Source organism: Onychostoma macrolepis, chromosome 19 (genome assembly GCF_012432095.1).
Source record: "Onychostoma macrolepis isolate SWU-2019 chromosome 19, ASM1243209v1, whole genome shotgun sequence".
NCBI classification, from domain to species: Eukaryota; Metazoa; Chordata; class Actinopteri; order Cypriniformes; family Cyprinidae; genus Onychostoma; species Onychostoma macrolepis.
In genome coordinates this window covers 8,640,081-8,664,794 of record NC_081173.1, presented here as the reverse complement: position 1 = coordinate 8,664,794, position 24,714 = coordinate 8,640,081, and the positions used below count along the sequence as shown (strand labels likewise).

At 36.7% G+C, this 24,714-nt stretch overlaps 2 protein-coding genes across 8 annotated transcripts; both read left to right on the top strand.

Moving 5' to 3' along the window:
* On the top strand, window positions 1–10,903 carry srd5a1 (steroid-5-alpha-reductase, alpha polypeptide 1 (3-oxo-5 alpha-steroid delta 4-dehydrogenase alpha 1)). 5 transcript variants are annotated; one of them, XM_058753685.1, is made up of 6 exons: window positions 1–428; window positions 553–719; window positions 1,616–1,717; window positions 2,638–2,788; window positions 3,300–3,373; window positions 10,782–10,903. In XM_058753685.1, exons 1-5 carry the CDS (start codon window positions 118–120, stop codon window positions 3,364–3,366), a joined length of 798 nt encoding a protein of 265 aa, XP_058609668.1. In that variant the 5' UTR covers window positions 1–117; the 3' UTR covers window positions 3,367–3,373; window positions 10,782–10,903. The 5 variants fall into 5 exon arrangements, with proteins under 5 accessions (XP_058609668.1, XP_058609667.1, XP_058609666.1 ...); XM_058753684.1 differs by lacking the exon at window positions 10,782–10,903 and adding an exon at window positions 5,642–6,505; XM_058753683.1 differs by lacking the exon at window positions 10,782–10,903 and adding an exon at window positions 3,481–4,096.
* On the top strand, window positions 7,219–24,573 carry tent4a (terminal nucleotidyltransferase 4A). Of its 3 annotated transcripts, XM_058753678.1 has the most exons (14): window positions 7,219–8,393; window positions 10,782–10,905; window positions 11,006–11,052; window positions 11,637–11,757; window positions 11,954–12,061; window positions 15,191–15,319; window positions 15,534–15,747; window positions 17,288–17,414; window positions 17,500–17,606; window positions 18,782–18,960; window positions 20,565–20,711; window positions 20,800–20,955; window positions 21,199–21,280; window positions 22,046–24,573. In XM_058753678.1, exons 1-14 carry the CDS (start codon window positions 7,711–7,713, stop codon window positions 22,273–22,275), a joined length of 2,454 nt encoding a protein of 817 aa, XP_058609661.1. In that variant the 5' UTR covers window positions 7,219–7,710; the 3' UTR covers window positions 22,276–24,573. The 3 variants fall into 3 exon arrangements, with proteins under 3 accessions (XP_058609661.1, XP_058609663.1, XP_058609662.1); XM_058753680.1 differs by lacking the exon at window positions 21,199–21,280 and having other exon boundaries at window positions 7,220–8,393; window positions 20,800–20,853; XM_058753679.1 differs by lacking the exon at window positions 21,199–21,280 and having other exon boundaries at window positions 7,221–8,393.
* The last annotated feature ends 141 nt before the right edge of the window (window positions 24,574–24,714 follow it).

Here is a 24,714-nt window from a genome sequence, read left to right as displayed (position 1 = left end):
GGTGTTGTGATGGGCGGGTCTTCCGGTTTTTTCCACGGTGCCAGTTTGTTTTGTGCACGAGTTACAAAACATTACCTGAACATTTCTTCTACTTAAGTGGTATTTCGATTAGCAGTCATGGACGCTATTCTGAAGACATTATTCTCCTCGGAGGAGCAAGAAGTGTACGTTTTGGATTGTTTATCTTACTTGATGATGGTTATGTCATTCATAACTTTTGTGACTTTACTCTTTGAGCACGTGCCCTATGGTAGATATGCATCCAGCAGGTATGGATTCCCTGTGAATGTTAAATTCGCCTGGTTCGTTCAGGAGATGCCGGCTTTTCTGGTGCCTTTGAGTTTGGTGCTATGGAGTCCATGTGCAAAGATAATACACCTGCCCAACCAACTACTTCTGCTCATGTTCATTTTCCATTATTTGCAAAGGTATGGTTTTTATTTGTTATACAACATTAAAAAAAGAGATATGCATGAGTAAATAACCTAATTGTGGCATGCAAGTGGTTATTTTATGCATGCGTGTTTTAACTGAAGGATGTATTTCTCTTAGGTCCCTCATCTACCCATTTTTAATTCGAGGAGGGAAATCCACACCATTCATCTCATTTGTCCTGGCCTTTGTCTTCTGCATTTATAATGGGTACCTGCAGGCAAGATACCTGAGTCACTATGCAGATTACCCACCTGGTTGGGTTACACATCCCTGTTTCATCATAGGTAGGTGCTAGTGAGTTAATATTCATTGTATAAGTGTCATTTCCATCATTTTTGCTTATCCTCTTTTATATAAGATAGAATATAGTGTTTGTTTCTAATATATACTTTTTAAGAGCTGATGCTGGAATTCATCCCTGACCACCAGGGCACCATCAGCATATGACAGAACACAATGCATTCACTCTACTGGTCAAGGAAGAGACATAAATAGTTACTTGTCAGGGTTCTTGTTGTTCTCGTTCCAAATCATTTCTCTAGACCTTACAGTAGGTCACCTGACTGGTTGCTGTAACATTGATCCTTTGCAGGCTATAGATATTGGTAATCTCACTGAACTCTCGCTGACCTCTCATGGTTGACCGAACATTCGCTGCCATTCCCAGTATTCATCTGTATTCCCTGGAGGCCTTTGTAGCAATCATTTTGTTACAGTATACATTGTATGTTTTTTTGTTTTTTTTTAGATAAATAAATACTTTAATTCAGCAAGGACACATTATGAGAGTTAAAGAATGTATGATGTTACAAAAGATTTGTATTTCAAATAAATGCTGTTCTTTTGAAGTTTGTATTAATCAAAAAATCCTTTAAAAAATGTATCATGGCTTTCAAGAAATATAAAGTAGCACAACTGTTTTCAATGCTGATAATAATAAGAAATGTTTTTGAGCTGAAAATCAGCATATTAGAATGATTTCTGAAGGATCATGTGACACTGAAGACTGGAGTATTCACAGGAATGAATTACATTTTAAAATATATTAAAATAGAAAACAGTTATTTTAAATTGTAAAAAATTAGAATAACATTTTACAATATGACTTTTTTTTACTGTATTTTGCCTTGGTGAGCATAAAGATCTTTTTTCATATTGTAAATGTATTATGTTTTTTCAGGGTCTTTTATGTGGTTCCTGGGATGCATCATTAATATTCACTCTGACCATATACTCAGGAACCTCCGTAAGCCTGCAGAGACAGGCTATAAGATACCTAGAGGTAAGACAGCGATTATCAGACTGACAGCACCATTTATGAATTGGAAATGTGTTGGAGTGGGAAGTGTGGCCTAAAATCGTATACTGAAATGGACTAAAATGTTGGTGCGTTGCATCTTTACCATGTTTCACATAAAACAATTTTGAGTAATAGCATCATTCAGTTTTGCATTTTATAAACAGGCTTTCAATTTTATCACAATATATGAATATTCTATCACAGCTCAGTGGTGTCAGCTGCTCAGCTCAGATGGGTGGTCAGTGCTAAGGCGTCCTCTTCAGTGATGCTTTGAGTGTTAATGCAATGCAAAAAAAATCCCTTTGAATCTGGCTTTGCCTCTGAAAGAAAATAAAAATAGATGCCCTTTCTGTTCGTGACTCATTGCCTTAGCAACTTGTCAGGACCACCCTGCTCCAGAGATCCTAATAGTTTGTGACATTCATTCTATCTCTTTTCCCATACAGTCAGTGTCCAAGCAAGATGTAAATGCAATCATCTTTTACGTCACTTACTTTTTTCTTTATTTTTTAAGGACAAGTGTTTCAAAGCTGCTATCGCAACTTTACAGGGTAGTCGGTACGCCTTCAACAAAAATGAATCGAGTCTGCTGATAGATCATATTGTTTAGCCAAAACAAATGTATTTGGAATGAATCCAGTATGTCAAATTTGCTTAAATCCAAAGGCTTGTTCTTCTTTTATTTGAAGTATAAGTGATGACTGACATGATGAATCAGACATGCTTTTTTCTGACATATTAAAAAAGACAACGTGCTGGTCAGATGGTCTTAATAAGACTCATGTGATGCAATTTCTCTGCTTTAAAACAAGCTTGAAATTGTTTCTTATTGCTTTGGAAACAGATTGTTTGTGTGATGTCTTCCAATCAAATGTCTCTACATAACCATTTCCTGTTTGTAGGGGGCATGTTTGAGTATGTATCAGGAGCAAACTTCTTTGGAGAGATTGTGGAATGGACTGGATTTGCTCTGGCTGGTCACTCGGTCCATAGTGCAGCTTTCGCTCTCTTCACTCTCATTGTGCTGTCCAGCAGAGGAATGGCCCACCACAAGTAAGACATTACCGTATGAAACAATGCATTCTTGCCCAATGTGATTGCAATTATCAAAAAAACAAAAGCCTTTTGTATGCTTTCAGTTCTCATGTCTGAGTCATAATTAATTAAAGAATCATATGAAATAATTATAACGTAAATAAGTGAAAAGAATATTTTAGGAGTATTTGCATTGTGACATTTACATTTACTGTTTTTTTAATGATTTTTTTAAATAAAGCAAGAACCAATCAAAAAGACAAAAACACAACAAAATTACTAAAACATTAACTAAAGTTAAAATGAAAACAAAAAATAAAAATTAATGCAAAATATTATGTCTCGGAGAAACTAAAATAACACTGATTTCAACAACTATATAAATATGTAACCACTTTTTATTTAATTAAAAGAAAGTATTACTATTTTCTTTTGAATTATTTCCTTTTTTTGTTAAAGTGAAATGTGATTTAGACACATTCTATTTTTATTGTATGATTGTTTTGTAACGTGTTGTTTCATTTTACAGGTGGTATCTCTCAAAATTTGAAGACTATCCTAAATCAAGGAAAGCTTTAATACCGTTTGTGCTCTGATCCTGTGGTAAGCCCAGATGCCACACTTCCACAGAAACAATATTCTCATTTTTTGCCCATTATGATTGCACAACAAATATTTTTATTAATGCTTAATATTTTACGGTTCTCAAGGGAAGTGCTATCATAATGTACAGACACTGGGAAGAGATGCATCGAGCATTACACAATAACTCAATTCTACAAGACAAATAATTTATTTATATTATATAGCAGCACGACCATTTATGAAGTGCATAAACAGCATTACTATGAGAGATCATACAGTGTTTCAGATGAGATACACATGGCAGACAGCTGCTTCCATAATCCAGACGTTCCCTATTAACCACCTCTTCTTCAAGACAGTAACAATGTATCAGCAAAATATGGACTTTCTGATCATGATGGATACGAGGCTGTCCAAGCTCAGAATACGTGAGGAAACACATGATTTATCTGCTGAAGAGAGAGAACGTTTAACCATGTACTGCAAGTGTGAAAATAGCAGAAATCTAAAATATTCAGCCCTTTATGGTGAATTTGCCATTGTGGCAGTTTGGACTGAACATTTCTAAAAATTCTGAAAGTTCCTGTTTAATGAAAAGCTATGCTGTACATGAGAGTGTTAAAATTAGAATTTCAGTTTCAAATTTGTATTATGTTTACTGATTAATGTGGCAATCTTTAACCCCCAAAAGTGGACTGTTTAGAAGGTTTAAGAAATTAAATTGGATGAATTTCAACAGGGGCATAACAGCGAATGGATTTATTATCGGATGTCATCATTTGTCATTACCGTAAAGCCTCCAGTCGATTCCGTCTTAACAAACCAAAGCACAACTAAACGCACCTTCTGCCAAATACTTTTCCCCCTGACGTTTACCAAGAACTTTCAGTCAACAGATGGCAGGGTTGATATGCAGTAGGGTCAGTATGAAGCTGTCAAAATGAAATATTAAGATCAATAACCAGAAGAATCCCAAGAGCGAGTGCTGTTCTCAAAGAAAAAGAAGCGCATGCCTTGCCTTAAAAGGACAGATATAGTTTATGTAACATTTGTTTTGTTTTGCTTTTATACTTCACTGTAAGATACATACTAATTGTAAAAATCATGCATGGTAGTATTACCGTAATATCTTTTCTACACTGAATGTACAACAACATTGTCACAAATTTAACTCAATCCAAATAGCTACAGCTGTTTTTGTATGTAACATCATCATTTACCATCGCTGACATGTTTTGACATGCAGCAGGTGGCCTCTCGTAATACCTTTTAGGTGTAATGTATGAAGTATTGCGAGAGCTATGTGTTGTATGTCAGTGCTGTTGGCAGTGAAAGTGGTTGTGTTCATTCACGCTGGAATGTGGAAGGTTATGTAAATTGCTTATAAACATCCTGTTGTCTGTAGTGTAATACTGTGAAACAGTATTTTATCCATCTTTTTAATTAAGCTCTTGTTTGTTGTTTTTTTATCATATGCCTCAGATATACACTTTAAGCCAAATGTTTGGAATAATTAAGATTTTTTTATGTTTTTGGAAGAAGTATTTTATGTTCACTAAGTCTGCATTTATTTGATCTGAAATACAGTAAAAAATAATAATAATATTGTGAAATATTATTCATATTTAAAACAACTGTTTTCTATTTGAATATATTTTAAAATGAAATTAATTCATGTGATGCAAAGCTGAATTTTCAGCATCATTACTCCAGTCGCCGTCATATGATGATCCTTCAGAAATCATTCTAATATGCTTAAAAAAACACTTCTTATTATTATCAATGTGCTACTTAATATTTTTATGGAAACTGTGATAGACTACCATTCAAAAGTTTGGGGTAACTACAATAAAAAATACAATAAACATGGAATTCTTTTCTTAAATAGGGATGCATTACAAAAGTAACAGTAGCATTTACAAAAATCTATATCAGATAATTGCTGTTTAATGAACTTTATATTCATCAGAGAATATCCAAAAATGTATAGTGGTTTCCAGAACAATATTTAAGTAGCACATCTGTTTCCAACATTGAAAATAATAAGACATGTTTCTTGAGCAGCAAATCAGCATATTAGAATGATTTCTGAAGGATCATGCGACCATGAAGACTGCAGTAATGATGCAGCTTTGCTTTCAATGTTAATAAGATTTCTAATTTTACAGTATTTTCATCAAGTAAATTTTGACTTGGTGCCACGTTTTTCTTAATCTTAATTATTCCAAACTTCCAGTGTACTTCAGCTTTCATTTATTGACATTGAAGTTCAAAAAATCCTTCTAGCTGATTCCCCTCAGATGTTCGTGGTCAGTGTGGAGCTGTTGGAAGTGTCACGTCAGGCAGTGAGCGATCTGTCTGACTGTTCTTTGGAGAAATAACCCCAGCCTCAGGCAAAGCAATGATGAAATCCCCCTGCAAACCACATTTCATGCATACATAACCTTTTGCAACACCGAGCAACCCCCTCACAAGGGCTTTAGGCTTTGAGGCAAAACACTTGACACAAAAAAATGTAACAGTCAAGACTAGCAGCATTGACAATCCGCTGTATGGATTAGCCATCTCAGTAGTGTGACAGCAATGCACACCAACGGTGAGCACACAACACGAGATGTGTGTTCTGACCATGCCGGGCTTCCCCCACATCACACATGCTGCACGTGAGCTGAAGGCAAAGCACTCGTTGTGTAATCACCGCGGGAGGAGCTTATCGCTGCTTTCTTCTTCATCGTGTCAGATTATGATTTATTATCATCAACAGAGAATGCCTGTTCTTTCCTCGAGAGCATGATGGCAATGTAATCACTAGGGTTCCCTTATTTTCATGAGAAAAAGTGACAGATTTGCTACTTGCTGATTAGGTTTTTTGGATTAAGATTTTTGTCAGTGTTTGCCATAAATAAATTGATTTCAAATTGAGCATAATTTGTTTTACTTCCTTGAAATTGCTGCACATTTTTCATAGTACAATCAGCATTGCTTCCAGTATCATATAGCTTCTTTAAGCATTAAAATGTTGATTTGCGGCTTCTTTTGACACACCGCTAAAGCAGCGGGTTGCATAATTGGTCATGGACAAATATGGGGCTTTCTTCTCCAATGTTTCCCCTTCAGTAATTGTCAGCAGATACTGTTTGATTGTCTTAACACATTCTGCATCCGTGCAGCATCAAGAAAACAACTTTGTTACATATGTAACTTTTTTCATACACATTTTTCTTTTTTAAAAAAAGAAAATGTATTTAAAATGAAGATTAATCATAATGATTATTTTAATTATTTAGATTTTATTTATTAAAGAAAGAATTTCTTTAAAATTATATTATTTATTAAAGAAATTCAGCAGAAGCACAAGAGAAAAAACTAGGATTTATAGCGTGACCTTCAGTTACTCACTTACAGTAGGTGACCTTGAGGTAACAGAGGTTAAGAACCACAAAAGCATATTTTATGTTTTTTATAATGAAATAAATAAATGCTTAAAATATTTTAGATGCCAAATTGTTTTCATTTTCCACAATATTTAACAAAAGCATATTTTATAATATAATTATATTTGAATGCATATGTAAGGGTGGGTGTGTGTGTATATATATATATATATATATATATATATATATATATATAGGCTATATTAGCACATAATAAACTCTATGTGGATTGTCATGTGGTTACTTGCAATATTTATAAGCTGTGCTGACAGTATCTGTTCCTTGTTTGCTTGTTGTGGTTTAGGCCTATTTTTGTGTTTGGTGTCTTTAAAATCTAATATAAAATGGAAGATCACTATGAAATGAATAAAATAAAATAAAATCTTGATGCATCGATACGCTATTATTGCACACATCAACAACACCCACACGGCCATTGTAAAAGCTGTTCTCAGTTCTCGCGCGCCGCGTGTATTAATCGCACGGCGCCGCGTCGCTCCGCTCGCGCTGTAGGTCGATTTAAGGCAAGGTTGTAAATTCAAATGTGTGTTCCTCGCTTTGAATTCGTTCAGAAGGGTGGGGTTGCTCGATTGCGCCTGCTCGGTGTGCTGTCTGGGGGGGGGTGTGTGCTGCCCCGATGGTTTAAATCCTACACATGCGTACTGGATTTCGGGGTTCAAGGGAATAGGCTACGCCATATTGGAAACACTGTATAGTTAAGCTAACAGTTTATTGCTAGCGGGGGAAAAGGGCCACCAATTGATTCCCGTTGGTTGTGTCGTTTGGCACGTCGTTATTTTCCTTGTCGTTTCGCGTAGCCCCGTTTACAGGCACGTTCTCGCGGTCCGGACTCAAACTTATCCGCTGAACGGGGGGAAAGGCGTTCGTTTGTTTGACAGGGCTGTTAGAAAGACGAGTTGAATGGATCCGAGGGTCGCTTGGATTCAGCCGGAACAGAAAGGTCCTGCGAACGCTTTATGGATGCGTGTGTGGGAGACGTCTCAGGTAAACCGGACTAACACAGGTCAGCTCCAGAACCACCATCACCACAACCTCCGTCTCAATTTTCCGGCGTTTGACGTTTATAAAACTGTCGCGTCCAATGCAAATAACAGCACTAACATTAAAAACAACGGCACTGCGATCTCGAGCAGCGGCTCTGCGGCTCACGCGTTAAATGGAAACACGGGAGACGGCGAAATGACCCAAAAGACCGGCTCAGTGGCGGATCCGGCGTCCAGCTGCTCTAAAATAAGGACTACAAGCCCTAATATGATCGCTGGGAATATGAACAAGGGACATCCGTTTTTTACTTGCAACGAGAGCGTGCAGAATAATGTCAACCATCATCATCACCCTCCTCATCCTCATCTACGGCATTTCCATCAAGAGCAGCAGCAGCAGAGTTGCATCAAGCGGCACCCGTCCCATCCGGCAGCGGTTCACAGCCACCATCACCACCACCATCATCCGGGCCGGAGGAAAAGCGACAATAAGGCCAGCACCTATGGGATAAACTACCTGCTCTCCAACTTGACTAACGGCAATTATGACAATTCCGGCACGCCGTGGAAGACGAGGAAATATAACCCAGGGGTTGACGGGTGAGATGAGCTTGATTTATAATAGCGGCGGCGGCGGTCGGGATGGGGCGTTATAATGTTACGCTGTCTTTCTGTGGCCTTTTCGTGTGTGTTAAAGTGTCAGTGGGCCTTTTTTTTTTTTCTTTTTTTTTTTTTTTTTTTTGGTCGTGCTGGGCCGGGGAATTAGCTTTAGCACGTTAGCCGAGGTGTCCTGGGTTCGGTTCGGTGCCGCTGCGGTCTGTGGGTTGGGTCACTTGTGGAATGTGTGCGTCTGTTTAACAGTTTGTAGCGATTCCGATTCTTCAACGATTCGATCTTTTGATTCGGATCTTTATATCAGTGAATTGGTTGAACCGGTATGTACGATTCATTCACGAATCGTTTAGAGCGGTTTTCGAGTCAACAACTCACTGACTCATTAAACCGAGAACCAAACATGTAGCGGAAATGAAGATTGTGACCCTTGACCACAAAACCAGTCATAAGGGTCGGGTTTTTTTTTTTTTTAATACACCATCTGAAAGCTGAATAAATAAGCTTTCCGTTGATGTATGATTTGTTAGGGTATAGGACAATATTTAGTTTTGATATTTACGGTAGGAAATTTACAAAATATCTTCATGGAATATGATCTTTACATAATATCCTAATGATTTTTGACATAAAAGAAAAATTTTGACCCATACAATGTATTTTTGGCTATTGCTACAAATATACCTGTGCTACTTAAGACTGGTTTTGTGGTCCAGGGTCAAAATTTTAAGTGAATTATGATTAATTAGCTAAATCAAAGCAGAAACGAGTTAAATTATGATATACAGTCTCTTAACACTTATTCAAATGTTCTAGTGTGGGTTCCAGAAGTAAAAAGCATGTTCATTTTCTTAAAGGGAAGTGATTTTTAGTGATAACTTGTAAATCTTCAAAGACAGATCTACTGTGAGCTACAAGGTTGCTAATCACCATTATATGCAATTGCCAAAGCCATTACCCACTTCTTTTTTTTTTTTCAACTGATATTTTAAATAATCATGATCAAAATTTGTTAGTGCACTTGCCCATTTTTGAAAAAACTCTGTGAATGATAGTCATCTTCCCTATCCTTGTTTAATGTTTTGATTCCTCTCGTATAGCTGGTTGGTTTGATTCATGGTTTATATAACTTTTTATGACTCTTAAAAAAAATCCTAATGGGAAAATGAGAGATGCTTCTGGAAGAGTGGTTGGGCTCTAATGCACTCTATATGTCAGGGACCACGTGATGACGCAACTGATCAGTAAACTTGAACCTGTTCAAACCGGAGTGATTTAATTTTTAAATGAGTTTACAAAACAGCAAGTGAGTTGTTTGCTTATAGCTTTAAACTAATAGTTCTGTGTTACATTTGCTGTCATTGCCTCTCCATTGATGTTGGCTCTCGGCTGGATTCACTTTTGGTGTTTGCTGATTTATGAGCATAACAGTGGACACTTAATACAATGCATGCTTAAGTCTTTAGTAACCCAGCAATTGTAGGCTTGTACTAAGAAGGGATGAATCTGTTGCATGAACTTGTTATATTTGCGGTGGATGGTTCCAGACCTCTGGAATTTTTCCACGAAAGAATCTGGAACCGAATGAGGCAGTGACTGTGTCCCAAATCCTAGTGAGTGGCCTGTGTAGTCCTTGACAGCATTTCTGTGTCACACTCATAGGTGCAAAATACTGTTTAGGTGTTTAAGATTGGTGGACATTGGTTATCTTGGTGTTTCCAGCTCTTATTTCTAATTTTCTAGGGAAAGGAATAAGAACTTAAGTCTGTAAGTTAGCTTAAAGTTTCACTTTGTGTAGAACAGACTAACTACAAGTGATAAGTATTTCATATGTGCGTTTCTTTTTTCTATGAAATAGAATTGTAAAAAATGATTAAAAACAAAAATTAAATTAAAGTCTATTCAAGGATGTTACCAAATATTCACAATTTGGAGGACCAAATATAAAGGTTGAATAATAATTTTTACAAAACATCCCATATAAATTTGTATGGCTCTATTTTTCATTGGGTTTCCATGCATAATGGTTTTTTTCACACTTGGATTTTGTTAATGGTGATTTTTACTTCATTGTATTGCAATCTAGAGTATCTTTTCCATGTTTCAAGCATTAAATACTTCTGGCAGTTGATTATATCCATAGGGAATTGAGTGGGTTGGATTTTGAAATTTGGCTTTTTCTATACAAGAATGGAGCCAGATCTAAAATGTGAATTTGCTAAACGGCTATTGGTTACCATTTGGCCAGTCAAGTTCTTAGTCCTGTAGCCTAAGTGTAAGATTCTTGCTTTGATTAGTTGTGAAGGATCTGCAAGAATGACCTCTTAAATGATACCAATGGCCTTTCTATTATAATCTTTTCTCATTTCTTCCAAGGTTGCATGAAGAAATCATGGACTTCTACAATTTCATGTCTCCTCGTCCTGAGGAGACCACCATGAGACAGGAGGTGGTGGACAGGATAGAGTCAGTCATCAAGGAGTTGTGGCCAACCGCTGATGTAAGCCAGCTTAAGAGCTGATGTCTTTGAAATTGAGCTATTGGCATTATAAATGAGATGTCAAAAATTCAAATGGCTTTTTTTATTTGTTTGTACTCAGGTCCAGATTTTTGGCAGCTTTAGCACTGGACTCTTTCTCCCAACCAGGTAAATGAATGCTTGTTTGGTCTTGCACATTAAGTGACAACACAGCAGTGAGATTTCGAACAGGACCGTTAGCAGATCTCAACATACGTAATGTTGCTCTCATGATCTGTTGTTGCTGTATAGTCATAACACTATTCACAGTTCGATGACTCTCACAGACTGGTGGGATCTGAGCACGTGCTTCATCATTATCACAAGCATAGCGTTGCTTGCCTTTTTGGCTCTGAGCTGTCTGTCAATAACTAAACTGACATTTTATGATCAATTGCAGTTTGTTAATTCCAGATGTGAGGATGGCACAAATGATCCTAGATCCGTAGCTTACAAAACTTGTGCAGTCCAAAAAAAATTGGTCTCTAAAGCTTGAAAGACTTTCCTTGTGTTAATATTAGTCAGTAGGCCTCCTGTATTTGATTCTGAATGCTACTAAGAAGACAATGAATGTGAGCGTATTTGACAGCGAACCGCTTTGCTTTAAGATGTTTCTGTTTTCATGTGATATTTGGGCTTTCGTTAGGCTTCATAGAGAGTGTTGGTTTGAACAAATTGCTTCAACTTAAATCTGGCTGATTCTTTTACACTAGTGACATTGACCTGGTGGTGTTTGGGAAATGGGAGAAACCTCCCCTGCAGCTGCTGGAGCAGGCGCTCAGAAAACACAATGTGGCAGAACCTTATTCCATCAAAGTTCTCGACAAAGCTACGGTACGTGTTTCCCTCTGTTGGTTTAACATCAACTACGCTCAGTTAAACATTTTCATATTCAGTGGTTGTTTCTTAATTTTTCCCCCTGAATGGATCCCCGTTGGATATTTTGCTTTAATTTTTAACATTTGGGGATTTTTAACACGTGGGGATTCTTGGTCATTAATTGTTATATTCATATCTTTCAATTTTGAAGGTACCAATCATCAAACTGACAGATCAGGAGACCGAGGTGAAAGTGGACATAAGTTTTAATGTGGAGACGGGCATCAAAGCTGCTAGCTTCATCAAAGAATATGTGAAGGTAAAAAAATATGCCATATTTCGAAATCTAATTTTACACATTTTTGTAAAGCTAGACTAAATGTATAGTTTCAAGATTATCTGAATATTGTTTGCTGGTTTACGTGTATTTATTGCAGTGTTCATTTGTACATTTTTGCTTGTTTTAGTTATAGTGTATGTCAAATTTTGATTAATTACTAAATTTAAAGGACATGTCATTCAATAATTTTAGTCTTGCTAAAGTAGCCTATCACTTTGTTTTAGTCTCTAAAAATAACATTTTAATTAACATTATTTGCAAAATGACAGCATGTCAAACTGTAGCAGACAATCGAGTATTTACAACATGCGTGACAAGTTCTGACCATCATATTACGGAGTTCAACTTGACAGTAAAAACTTTTATGATGAGATTTTTATTTCAAATAAATGCTTTGTCAATTAAGGAAACCTGAAATAGTCTCTCTCACGCACAAAAATTAGCAATGCAACTATTTTCAATATTGATGGTAATAAGAAATTATTCTAATTCGCTGATTTGTTGCTCCAAAAAAAATTATTCTTAATGATCATGTGACATTGAAAACCAGCGTAATGGCTGCTGAAAATTCAGCTTTGCATCACAGGAATAAATTACATATTAATATATTCAAATAGAAAAGTTATTTTGAATTGTAATATTTCACAGTATTATTTTTGCTGTATTTTTGGTCAACTTAATTTTTTTTAGTTCAGGTACATGGACTTTTGAGATAAATGTCATGTCATATTCAATATTTTTAGTCCGTTTTTCTCTCCACTAAAATGGCATACAAATCATTTTATTTGTAATAGTGATATTTTAATTGTCTATCATTTCCAAAAAGATGAGAACATGCCAAGATGAAACAGACAATAAAGTATTTAGAGCCTTAATGACACATTGAGACTAATGTAATTTAGCTCAACTTTGCAAATTGTATTGTAAATGTAAGTTGTAAATTTTATGTCGTGACTATAGCTGATTAATCATGCATATGTTTTAGTGATCAAAAGCAAAGCTGTTCAGTTTACCAGTCTTCAGTTCTTTCAGCCCATGTAGGCAATTCCCAACAGTCTTATGGTTAAATTTTTGCATAAATCTTTGTACATTTTCTTTTGAAAACATTGTATGGGCATTGGGCATAGCGGTGTAACTAACTGCTGTAATTTAAGTCCCAAACCAATAACGACAGTCTGGCCATCACTGATAAAAGTACTTTGACCTGATTCATTATACACAAAGGATATACAAATGAAAGGCTTGACTGTTGCTTAAAGTTTGGCCTCAAAGTCAGAATGAATTCTGTTATTGTAGTGACTCTGGAACTCTGTGTGGCGACGTTCCTTGTGTTTAGCTGCCCGTATGAAAATATGCACAAAATTGTAATGGTTTTGATGTTGAAAAGAAGCATTTTGCTATGGGACTGACCACTGTGTGGTGCTGCTGTTTATGTATATAAATATATCATATTTTTTCAGTTCATTTGGCACACCTGCTAAAGTCGGGATGTACATTTTGAACCCTACTTGTATTTACATGTTTTATGTGTCCTAGATTTGCTCATTTGATGTCAGGCTTAAAGTGTCAGTGTTATCTTAAAGATAGGAGGAGGGTGAAGCATAACCGAACATCTGTCAGCAAGCTTTCAGTGCAGATGTTTGAATGAGGAGATGACCTGCTGCCTTAATGCTCTTCTGCCAAGCTCATTTCCATGTGCATACTTGGTGTACTCCTCTGTGACTGCAAGATCACCTTCATAGCTCTCATCTGTGCCTCTATCAGAGGAGACTTTTCCTTGATTCTCCATTTGGGGATAAATGGTCTGATTCACTAAACGTGCATGCGCACAAATTTATACATAAAATGTGATTTACAGATCATAATTTAGCAATAACTTTTATGTACTACAATATATTGATAAACATGCTCTGGGTGAGAGGGCATGGGCCACTGGGCCATGTGCTCCTTCAGATGGATTTTACAAGTTACACGATTATTGTAAGTATGAAATTAATAGTGTCCCAAGCTGTCTTTTTAATTTTTTTTTTAATCAGTCCAAAATAGTAAAAAAATAAATAAAGTTGAGCTTTTTGTAAAAAGAATTGTTGTATGCAAAGGTAATGTCACAATGTAGCTTTACAAAGAAAAAGCATCTGATTAGAAGCTTGGGTCTTAAATATAAAACTAAATATATTTTAGTAAAATTTTGTAAATGTCATTTACAATTCAATTTACAGCACCTTCATAAATTGAATAAAAACAAAGCAAAAACGCACCCGATGCACATTCTTTATTCATCATTTTGTAGAAGTAGTGTTTACTAGTGTTTTTTTTATTTTATTTTATTTTTTTTATTTTTTTTTTATTAAATGACTTCCCAGCTTGTAAATATGAAATATTGAGCTTTTTGCTGTCTACTGCCTACTGCCTACATAGACATTTATCTTCTAGGCCAGCATCCTAAGTGAATTGGAACCTCATTGGCGATGAATATAAAGCGCACTGAGACTCAACTCTCAATTGATTTCAAAATAGTTTGATGTTAGCATAGTGCTAAGGTAACACCTTAATAATCTAATGGAAGTAATGCATAGCTCACACAGATATTGGGCGTCAACCCCTTTGAGTTAAAATGTGCGTTTAAAATGTTTTAATAAAGTTTTTTTACGACGTTAGAGATCGTAATTGACTTCCCAGGAGGACTTCACACTCCAATAGCTGAATGACACCCGAAGCCTTTAAGACGGTGTTGATCTTACATGGTGGAGGAATGTAAGATTTACTGGCCCATCCCCAGTTATCATAACACTTCACCTTTTGTAAATATTTCTGCAGCTTCTGAAGCGCTGCATTATATCTAATCTACTGTGAAAGACAACCATGTATGCAGTTCCTATGTTTTAGGCATATACATGCGCAAGGCTTCACGCTTTCGATATTCCTGGCATCAACGTGTAATGAGACTATTGTTGTAAAAAGACCCTTTCATTAAAAAAAAAAAAAACTTGCTGTGATCATTCAAGTGTTAAAGTCGCTTTTGAGATGCCTGGTGTAAAAGAGGGTTTTTTTGTTTTGTTTTTTTGATGTCCTAAAGTCTAAAATACCTTCTTTTGTTCTCCCACACAGAAGTATACCGTGCTGCCTTATTTAATCTTAGTGCTGAAGCAGTTCCTGCTGCAGCGAGACCTCAACGAAGTCTTCACGGGAGGAATCAGCTCCTACAGTCTCATCCTGATGGTCATCAGCTTCTTACAGGTGCAATATTAGCAGCCGGTCTGACGAAGAGAAGCGTTAGAGTGTTTCATAATAAAAATAGCTTGATCTCGTCTCATTTAGAGATCTGTCATTACTTGTCAAGCATATTTTACTACCTTTTGTATAATTCCTAAATGACTGTAGCAAACAAATAAAGAGACTGTCTCATCTTGCCTGTTGTTTTTTTTTTCTTTTCTTTGGCTTACACCTGTAGTTACACCCAAGAATTGATGCTAGGAATCCCAACATGAACCTTGGCATTCTGCTTATCGAGTTCTTCGAGCTGTATGGAAGACACTTCAACTATCTGAAGACGGGCATCAGGATAAAGAACGGCGGAGCTTACATGGCTAAAGAGGACATCATGAAGGCCATGAGTAATGGCTACAGGCCCTCCATGCTCTGTATCGAGGACCCTCTTCTTCCAGGTACTGTTCAAGCTGTTTATCTAAAAATTGTTCCAATAATGCAAAACCTAGCAAGCTTCTTGTCTACTGCCTACATTGGCAGCTAGTTTCTGAGACCACATCCTAACTGAAATGGAACCTCTTAAATGACCAATTTCACTAATTTCTCACATGAATCGGCTCAATTAATTTCAGTACAGTTTGGTTTAGCACGTTGCTCATCATATTAATAGTCTAATAAGCAGAAAAACATGTAGTTTTACGCCAATGTTTCATGGAAGAGGTTCCTTAACCGTTTTTTTATTTCACTTTAATTTTTGTGTCAGACGAAGCCCTTAAATATATACTTGAATTCCCTCTGAGAATGTCAGTTTAACATTACGTGTTGTTGTTGATGGTTCATGAACTCACGATGTGCAGGAAAACAAGTTATGCATTTTAGTTTTTTATTATTATTTAGAATATATGTTTTGAGAATTTTACTCATTCTTTTACATTTTTAATAGTTTTGTGTGAACCTGCATTATGGCATGGAATAAAATTGAAATTCTTTTAACTTCACTTCACTCTCCACAATGCATTCTTGTATTGCTTTTTCAATGAATCCAAATTTGGCCAAAACATGGTATCTAAAAAGGCAGCTGCCTATGTTTTAGGACAGATTTCACATCATTAACTTCGCCTGTGATGCCTTAAGATGTTGTCTAGGTAGGCAGCTCCCTAGGTTTTTGAAAAGAGCCATTGTCGAGACAATTTTGTAATTTGCTTGAGAAAATGGGATGTTTGTTGCTGGTATTTGCTTTTAGGCAATAAAAGTAATTTGATGAAAGCAATACTGAAAGCAATTTACTGAAAGTTGTTTGGGTAACCATTAAGAACTCTATTCATTACACCCTGAAACAAATTTTTATATGAAGTTGTTTTTCTTTGAAGTTTGTCATGCTAAATACGAAAATCACATTACTTTTTGTGTATCATTAATGGTGAAACAGTGAATCGTTATATAGTGAATCATGAAAACTTAAAAAAACAAAACAAATTGACAACTTGTACAAGGTAATCTGTTATTACTCATGCATAAAAATGATATGGTACATGCATAATTCTGAGCTAACAACCGTTAAAGATGAACAGATACCAAAAGCGAATGGTCTAAAACTTCAGAAATGTACTTTTGATGATTTGTGTTTTATTACTTGCCCCACAATGTTCTGGAATGTTTCAGAAAGCTCTAGAATGTTATAGAAACTTCTAGAATGTTTCCCATCCTTGCAAAAGCAAAATATCTAAAAAAATAAGTTAAATAAACATGCAAAACCGTATATGTTAAACCAATGTTTCATAAATCTAAATATTTACAAAAATATTGATGCTACATGGAGAAAAAATAAAATGTATATATTAGTACAATAATTTGCACCAAATAATTACAGAAGAATCATAAACAGTGAAAAATTAGTTTGCTTATGTATGTATGTGTATTGTATATGTTTGTGTGTATGTATATAATATATGTTTTTTTTTTTTTGTTGTTGTTTTTGTTTTTTCCCTGATTGTTTAGGTAATGACGTGGGCAGAAGCTCTTATGGTGCCATGCAGGTGAAGGAGACTTTTGACTATGCTTATATAATACTGGGTCACGCCGTTTCACCTCTCGCACGTTCTTACCCCAATAAAGACAGTGACAGGTAAAGCTCTCATCTGCGTAAAAGCACCTTCACCCTAGTTCTCTCAAACTCTTGATTTAATTTGCCACTTATCTTGTCCCCTCAGCACTTTGGGCCGCATAATTAAAGTCACCCAGGAAGTCATCAACTACAGGGAGTGGATCATAAAGAAGTGGGGTTGCAGACACAACGCCCGCATTGAGAGGAACAAGGGTGCGTCTGAATATGAAGACACTTTCTCACAGTGTACCTGTTATGGCTGCAGATACTAAGTGAATTTTATTCAGGATGTTTGTGTTTTTGATTGTACTTCATAATGTGCGTTCTCATTGAAGAGACATTATAGGCCATCTGAGTGGACCAGTCACTGATGTCCTGGTGTTCAAGAAGTTTTACAGCAATGTTAGGATGACTTTTAAGATGGCACACTACCCTAAATAGTAATTATAATAATTATAGTAATAGTATATAATAATAGTAATAACTTTTTAATTTGACTTTATTTAATAGATGACTTCTTCAGATGTTTGTGATGCATTGGATTAGGATTTTTTAAAATAATTTCTACTTATTTATATTTATATATTTTTTCCTTATAAAGACAATACAAATTTTCTATTCATGCCAAGTTCTAAAGTATTCTAATGTTAAAATAAGGCCCTCTAGTGGACACAGAATCCTGGTTAAGAACCACAGGTCTAGATTTTGAACAAATGAGAAATTAAGGGTCCTTTTCAGGGGTTAGTCTGAACACAAAGAGGTCTGAGATACCATTACCGCTTAAGTGGACCAAAAAAGGATCAGAGTCCTCTTTCAGGAACAGTGACAGTGTGAACATAAAGAAAACTCGGTCCGTTTTCACTTGGTCCACTTAAAGGGGTTCGGTTCTTTTCAAGTGTGAAAACGCCCTAAGTTGAGATATTCTGAAGGTAATACAATATTCCTTTGTATTATTTTGTCTGGTTAAAGCATAACTTTTTATTGGTCAACAAATGTCAAGAGTGCTTTGCAGCAACTGCTGTTTGCAGAAATGAAGTGTCACTTTGGCAAGCCCTTGCATTTTGTCCTGTACATCCTTACATTGCATTGATGTCAATGGATTTAAGACATTTTCTGATGCAGCGTAACTTTCTAGGTGTCCTTGAAGTGAGGAGGTGTCGTCCTCGGCAGCATTTTATCCCTTTTACACATCTTATTCTTGACTTTGACTGTGATTAATGTGTTTTATTAAACTGCCGCTTGGTAGATTAGTTTGGAAATGGAGTATGTGACCTTTTGAAAAGTGGCTGTGGAAGTCTTCAGTCTGTTTTGACAGTCCGTAACCTGCTCTCTGATCCGGTGTAATTTGTAGTCGTGTATGGCTGATGTTTGGTGTCTTTTGCATGCAGGTCCATCTCATAAAGACTCAGTGGAGCAGGAGACAGGCACACTGCTGGGTGTAGGTGTGGAGGACCAGCAGCAGAGGGACTCGGTGTCCCCTCACAGCGCAGACTCCCCCATGTCCCTCTCCAGCCCTCAACAGCACTCCTCTGCCTCTTCTGCATCCTCGCTGTCAGGCAGTGATATCGTAAGCATTGCATTTCATCCATGTCCATACAACCCTATAAACATACTGTATTACTATTCAACATATTCAACATTTTAAGGCTTCTAAACGATCTCGATCAAAACGTTTGTGAAACAGCTGTTGTGCACCATCTCTACTACATGCCTTCTGTTGTCTGATTGTTAGTTTATATTTTTTTTATTAGAAGTAAAGGGCCTCAGTGTAATTGTAAAAACGTCTCTCTTATCAGGTTGTGGTTAATGTGTCTTTATGCTGTGAAAACTTTAATGATTTTTATAAAGCAAATATAAGAATAGCTTTAATATTGTTGGTGACATTTAAAGATGAGGGTCAAAGACGGGAGGTCCTAATTTGGTGTCTGCATTAAATTAAATTGTGAAAACTGATTTTATATGCATAGAAAATATATTAAATGTAAGTAAAGTGTCAGCTTTAATGCTTCAAACAACTTTTGTGAAAATTAAGATATCAGAATATGGGTGAAATTAATAATCATCATCATTATTCGGTGTAACTCATGTATTTATGTAATTAAACTGTATTAAACTTTTTTTTTTTTTTTTTTTTTTATATTGTTTTTTTTTTGGAACATTGATTTTTGTATTTGACCCATGAACATTTACTGACCTAAAGAAACTCAGCTTTATTTGGTTATCCATACCAAAATGTGCCTATTAAATATGCATCAGGCTTCTGATTGTTTATTTGTTCATCTCTCAATAAATTTCTATATGAATGCTATGGAGCTCTGCTAAGCAAAAACTTACTAAGTCTTATTATTGGTAGATGTAGTGACAGACAACTGATATTTATATGTATTTTATGTACGTAGTCTGTTATGCCGTTATAAAGATCTTATTGATTCGCATTACAAGCTATCAGAATTTCTTCTTTTGCACATTAATATCAGATACTGCACCAAACTGCATATTTTTGTATAAAAGCGATACTTAAACGATACTCAAAATATTTAAAAAAATATATATAATTTTTAGATTGTCTAGAAGTTCAATACACTACTCCATTTAAAGAAAAAAACAAAACAAAGGGTGTGTATATATGCGTGTATACACACACTACTCACACATGCACTACTCTCACACTCACACATACACTACTCACACACACTACTCTCACACTCACACATACACTTCTCACACTCACACATACACTACTCACACATACATGCGTATATACACACACACACACACACACACACACACACACACACCGATAGATAGATATAAATAGATAGATAGAGATATATATATATATATATATATATATATATATATACATATACATATACATATACATACACACTTTTATATATATATATGAACAGTTCAGATGCAGGCTCCTATATTTCTCAGGCTCCTATAGAACCAATTCATTGCCATTAAAGTGAAATTACTGAACCTACACATGAGAGCCTGAGAGAAATGCATCTGAACTCTTCATATATACCCTGTAAAAGACTGACATGAAATAATAGTCAGAAAAGAAATATTTCTTTATATAATTCTGACTATTATTTCATATGTCAGGCTTTTACAAGGTTAGATTGTCATTCCCTCTCACATATTTGACTTCTGCTCCTTCAGGACTCTGACTCCACACCGTATGTCGCTCCACCTGTAGCCCCCTTCCCTCTCCAGATCCTGGCACCAGGTCCCCTGCCAGCAGCGCTTCAGATGGCCACGGGCAAAGCCAGCATCACGGCAGCACTTACCATGGCTCCGGCCGCCCAGGTGAGGGGCTGTTTTGGTTAATATTTAAATTTGATGATGATGATTCTTTGATGGGTAGATAACTTCCTCTCGCTCTGTGTTTCTCCAGGCGAGAATGTCAATCCCCGGCAGTCTTTCTGTCCACGCTCTACCTGGCAGACAGGTGTGTATGGCAGATGGACCACCCCCATACCTCCACATGCCCCCCCCTGCAGTCCCCCCAGCTCCCCCCAGCCCTCTACCCAGTCCCCACCACCATCCCAAGGTAGGCGGTGTCCCTCGTGTGCTCTCCTCTACATGTTGTGTGTATCTTGACAGTGAGCCCAACTTTCCCTCCTTCATCAAAACTTCACAGTCTAGTCTAATGACAAAGTAAAAGGATGGTCTACTCCAAAATTAAATGTCAACATTAACTCACCCTCATGTTGTTTCAAACCTGTATGACTGACTTTGGTAACCGAACCGTTTCAGTTCCCATTGACTTCTATTGTATTTTTTGACCACACAGTGGAAGTCAGTGGGATCCAGAACTATCATCTTTTGTGTCCCACAGACGACAGACAGTCATACAGGTTTGCAACAACATAATGGTGAGTAAATGATGACAGAATAAAATTTTATTGTGAACTATACTTTTAATTAAGAGGAAGAAATTCAATGCCCAACAATGTCAAATCAGCATCAAGAATTCAATTCAGGTTTTGAGTAACTTTTATTTAAATGGAAAGTTTTTTTTTTTTTTTAATTCAAATGAGCAATGCTTCATCAGCTTGGCTTGCTCTGCCCATGTATCAATACTAGAAAAAAAATCACTTAAGTTTAGATTTCTATAGCACTTTTCATTAAAAAAAACATTTTTTAAAAATGCCATACAATAAGATAAAGATAACTTTGTTGCACCACACCATTTTTTATGCCTTATCTTATCTTTATTTATTTATTTTTTTTATGCCAGTTTGCTGCCAAGTGAACAGTAGTTATTATTATTATTATTATTATTATTATTATTATTATTACCAATGTTGAAAACGGTTGTGCTGCTTAATATTTTTGTGGAAACTTTTTTCTCTTTTTTTTTTTTTTTTTTTTTTCTCTCGGATTCTTTGAATATAAAGTTCAAAAGATCTTTTGTAACATTATATTAATCTCTTTGCTGTCACTTTTGACGTCTTTGCTGAATAAAAATATTACTTTTCAAAATAAGTACTGTACCCAGACTTTCGAATGATATGCATTTGCTTTAATTTTTATTTATTTAAAATCCAGTTTTTATGTACACTGAGCCATTTCTTTTTTTTTTTTTTAAAGAGGCTAGCCTCATCCTGAGATACCATATCTTGTCTTATCTCCTGCAGACAGGTCCCAAGTTCCCGCTGAAGGGCTTCCACAACCCCGCCGTGGTGCACAGTCCCGTCCTTTCCAACCGAGGCCACATCCAGTACAACCGCAACACCTGGCGCCGCAGGAAAAGGGACAGTCTGCCGGGCAGCGTCAGCAGATAAAGACCTTGCGCCTCCCCTCCGGAAGCTCCCTCTCCACTCCTCGCTTCCTCTTCCACCCCTCCGGTCCCATCTTAAAACGATGAGAACTCATTGAGCCCTCCTACTGATGGTGTGAGCACAGAGAGACCAGCGTTTGCAACCCAGCTCCTCGTTCAGTAGTTGTGGTGATGGTGGTGCTAAGTAGTTCAGTCTGCCACTGAATCTCTGCATGTATATGTTGACTCATTTTGGTTTTTTTGACCTGTGCAATCTTCCTGAGGAAGCTTCGAGAACAGGAACTGTTTTTTTTTTTTTTTTTTTTTTTCGATCATCTAATCCACAACTTCCTGGTTGACAGGTGAAACGTTCCTTTTGTGTGCATGTATGTTTGTGTGCGTTTCATGCTCCATTGTTTTTCTGTCTTCACATTTTCGGTCTAAACATGACACCCTTCACATGTGGGACGAACTGGATTCAGTGGATATCAGGTGTTTGTTTGTTTGTTGTATCGGGGTGTATGTGTATGTGTAACGCTGGCTTCGAATCCTGCACTCGAGATGCTTCCAGAGATCCCCACCGTATTGACTGTACACATCACGCAACCTTAACTTTTTTTGTGCAATAACTTTGTATTTTCGTTCACTCTGGAAACATTTCATTTTTTTGGTTTTGTTTCGCTTTTTATTTTCATTTCAAAACATTTAGTTTTTGTAAAAACGTTTTTATTTTTGTAATGTTTTTAATTTTGTTCATCGTTTACAGATCCTGTCAGACAGGCTCCTTAAGGGAAAAAGTCTGTTTTAAAACTGTTTTTGAGAGTTTATATTCCCTCTTCCCCTTTTCTCGGCATAAATTGCACCTGGACGAGAGCAAGTTAAAGCGGCCAGTGTAGATCTCGCAGAACGACTTTCCTGCAGGTGTCGCCATTTCCCACTTTGTGTTGAGCTTCAGAGTCTCTCGCCTGTTGCTTTTATTAGTCTCGTTCGTCTTTAAGGTTGTAGTTGTGTGGCATTGAGGCTTTAGGACTTGGATTTAACAGATTGAGAACGGACCGATAGCTATGAAAAAACGCTCAAGCCCTTAGTCTGTACGCGCTTTCATTTATGTGTGTGTGTCTGTCCTTTTTAAATCGCTCTAGGTAAGTGTGAGACGTGAATTATTATAGGGAAGCTCTAATGAACGTGTGAGCGGACTCCAGATCAGTGCAGCTTTATGCAAGGTGCCCTAATTGGACCTTTTCGACTTCTGAACGGGCACCCGAATCAGACTAGCGGAGAAAGGGAATTTATTTTGATTCCTTTCTGGAATCTTGACATGCATTTATTGCCAGGTACTTGCGCTAATATATGCCTTTTTGGTAATTACCTATTCCTGTACTGTATTGTAGTAGTATTATTATTAAGTTTTTTTTTTTTTTTTTTTTTTTTTGGGTTCTGTTTGTATATGGCACACTAAAACTGTATTGCTGTTGCTCAGAACATCACAGGCATACAGGTTATTGTTACTATGCAAGTGGAGTTTTGAAAACCTCTCTTCCTGTGTCTCTCACGACGGCCGTTTGCTTGTAAATCTTGTCAAAGAGACCGTTAACGGACCCAGGCCTGAGAGCGACGCATCAAGGTACACGTGAACCGTTCCTGTATGCAAGTTCAGACTGTTTCAACGGAGGAAAAACAGCCGGACGTCTTGTCTGGAGTTTTTGCCGAGCAGATATTTCCTCTTGGAGATCAACCGGACTATTTTACTGCTGTTACAACACTACAACCATGACTTGCGGTCTGTATGGAATGACTTTGTTTGCCACAAACTTACGTGACGCGTTTTACAAAGTCATATCTGATACGGAGACTATGGATTATCCTTGTAACTCTTGACTCGCCTGCCTATCAATGCAATAGGGCAAATTTAACTCTAATAGCAGTTTCTGCTTTAGATAGAACCAGCATCTTTTGCAAAATGGGTCAGACATTGAGGCAACACTCCCCCTCCTTCGGTTCACATAAGGACCTACTTTATCGGTGATTTGTCTGAATGAAAATGGCTCCCTCTTTTTTCCCCCGAGTGAATCTGTGGAGGTGTGTTGCAAAGGTGGAAGTGTTACACTCTGTAATGGTTTGACATTTGTGGTGATGTACTTGCTAGATACAGTGTGACGCTCCTCATTGAATTTCAATGATGGATTTTAAATGTAACCCTTTTTTGCTGACGTCAGTTATGTCGCAGTGGCCAAAAGCACTCTTTGTCAATCCTTAACTGAAAGCCCTCAGTGCGGCCACCCAGCATCCAAGAGGTCAGACGGAGGAATTGTTTTTGTTTTCCTTCAATATTTTTATGTAATTTTTTTTCTATTTTATTTTTTAAATAAACATCTTAAAACCATGCATGCAGTTGCTTGCGGTCTTAATTGTTGTTTGATTAAATAAATGAAATATTAAATCACGCCTTTACTAGCACTAATGGCAGATGTTTGGAGATGGTAGCTGGTACTCTTAGGTTGATGATATACGGGGCAACTTTTCGGGCAATGTTGCCATCAACGGGCA

Coding starts and splice junctions, on each gene's coding strand:
- srd5a1 (XM_058753685.1), top strand. CDS start 118: ATGGACGCTATTCTGAAGACATTATTCTCCTCGGAGGAGCAAGAAGTG. Junction 429..552: donor ATTTTCCATTATTTGCAAAG/GTATGGTTTTTA, acceptor TATTTCTCTTAG/GTCCCTCATCTACCCATTTT. Junction 2,789..3,299: donor AGAGGAATGGCCCACCACAA/GTAAGACATTAC, acceptor TTCATTTTACAG/GTGGTATCTCTCAAAATTTG.
- tent4a (XM_058753678.1), top strand. CDS start 7,711: ATGGATCCGAGGGTCGCTTGGATTCAGCCGGAACAGAAAGGTCCTGCG. Junction 12,062..15,190: donor TCATCAAAGAATATGTGAAG/GTAAAAAAATAT, acceptor TCTCCCACACAG/AAGTATACCGTGCTGCCTTA. Junction 17,415..17,499: donor CCCAATAAAGACAGTGACAG/GTAAAGCTCTCA, acceptor TTGTCCCCTCAG/CACTTTGGGCCGCATAATTA.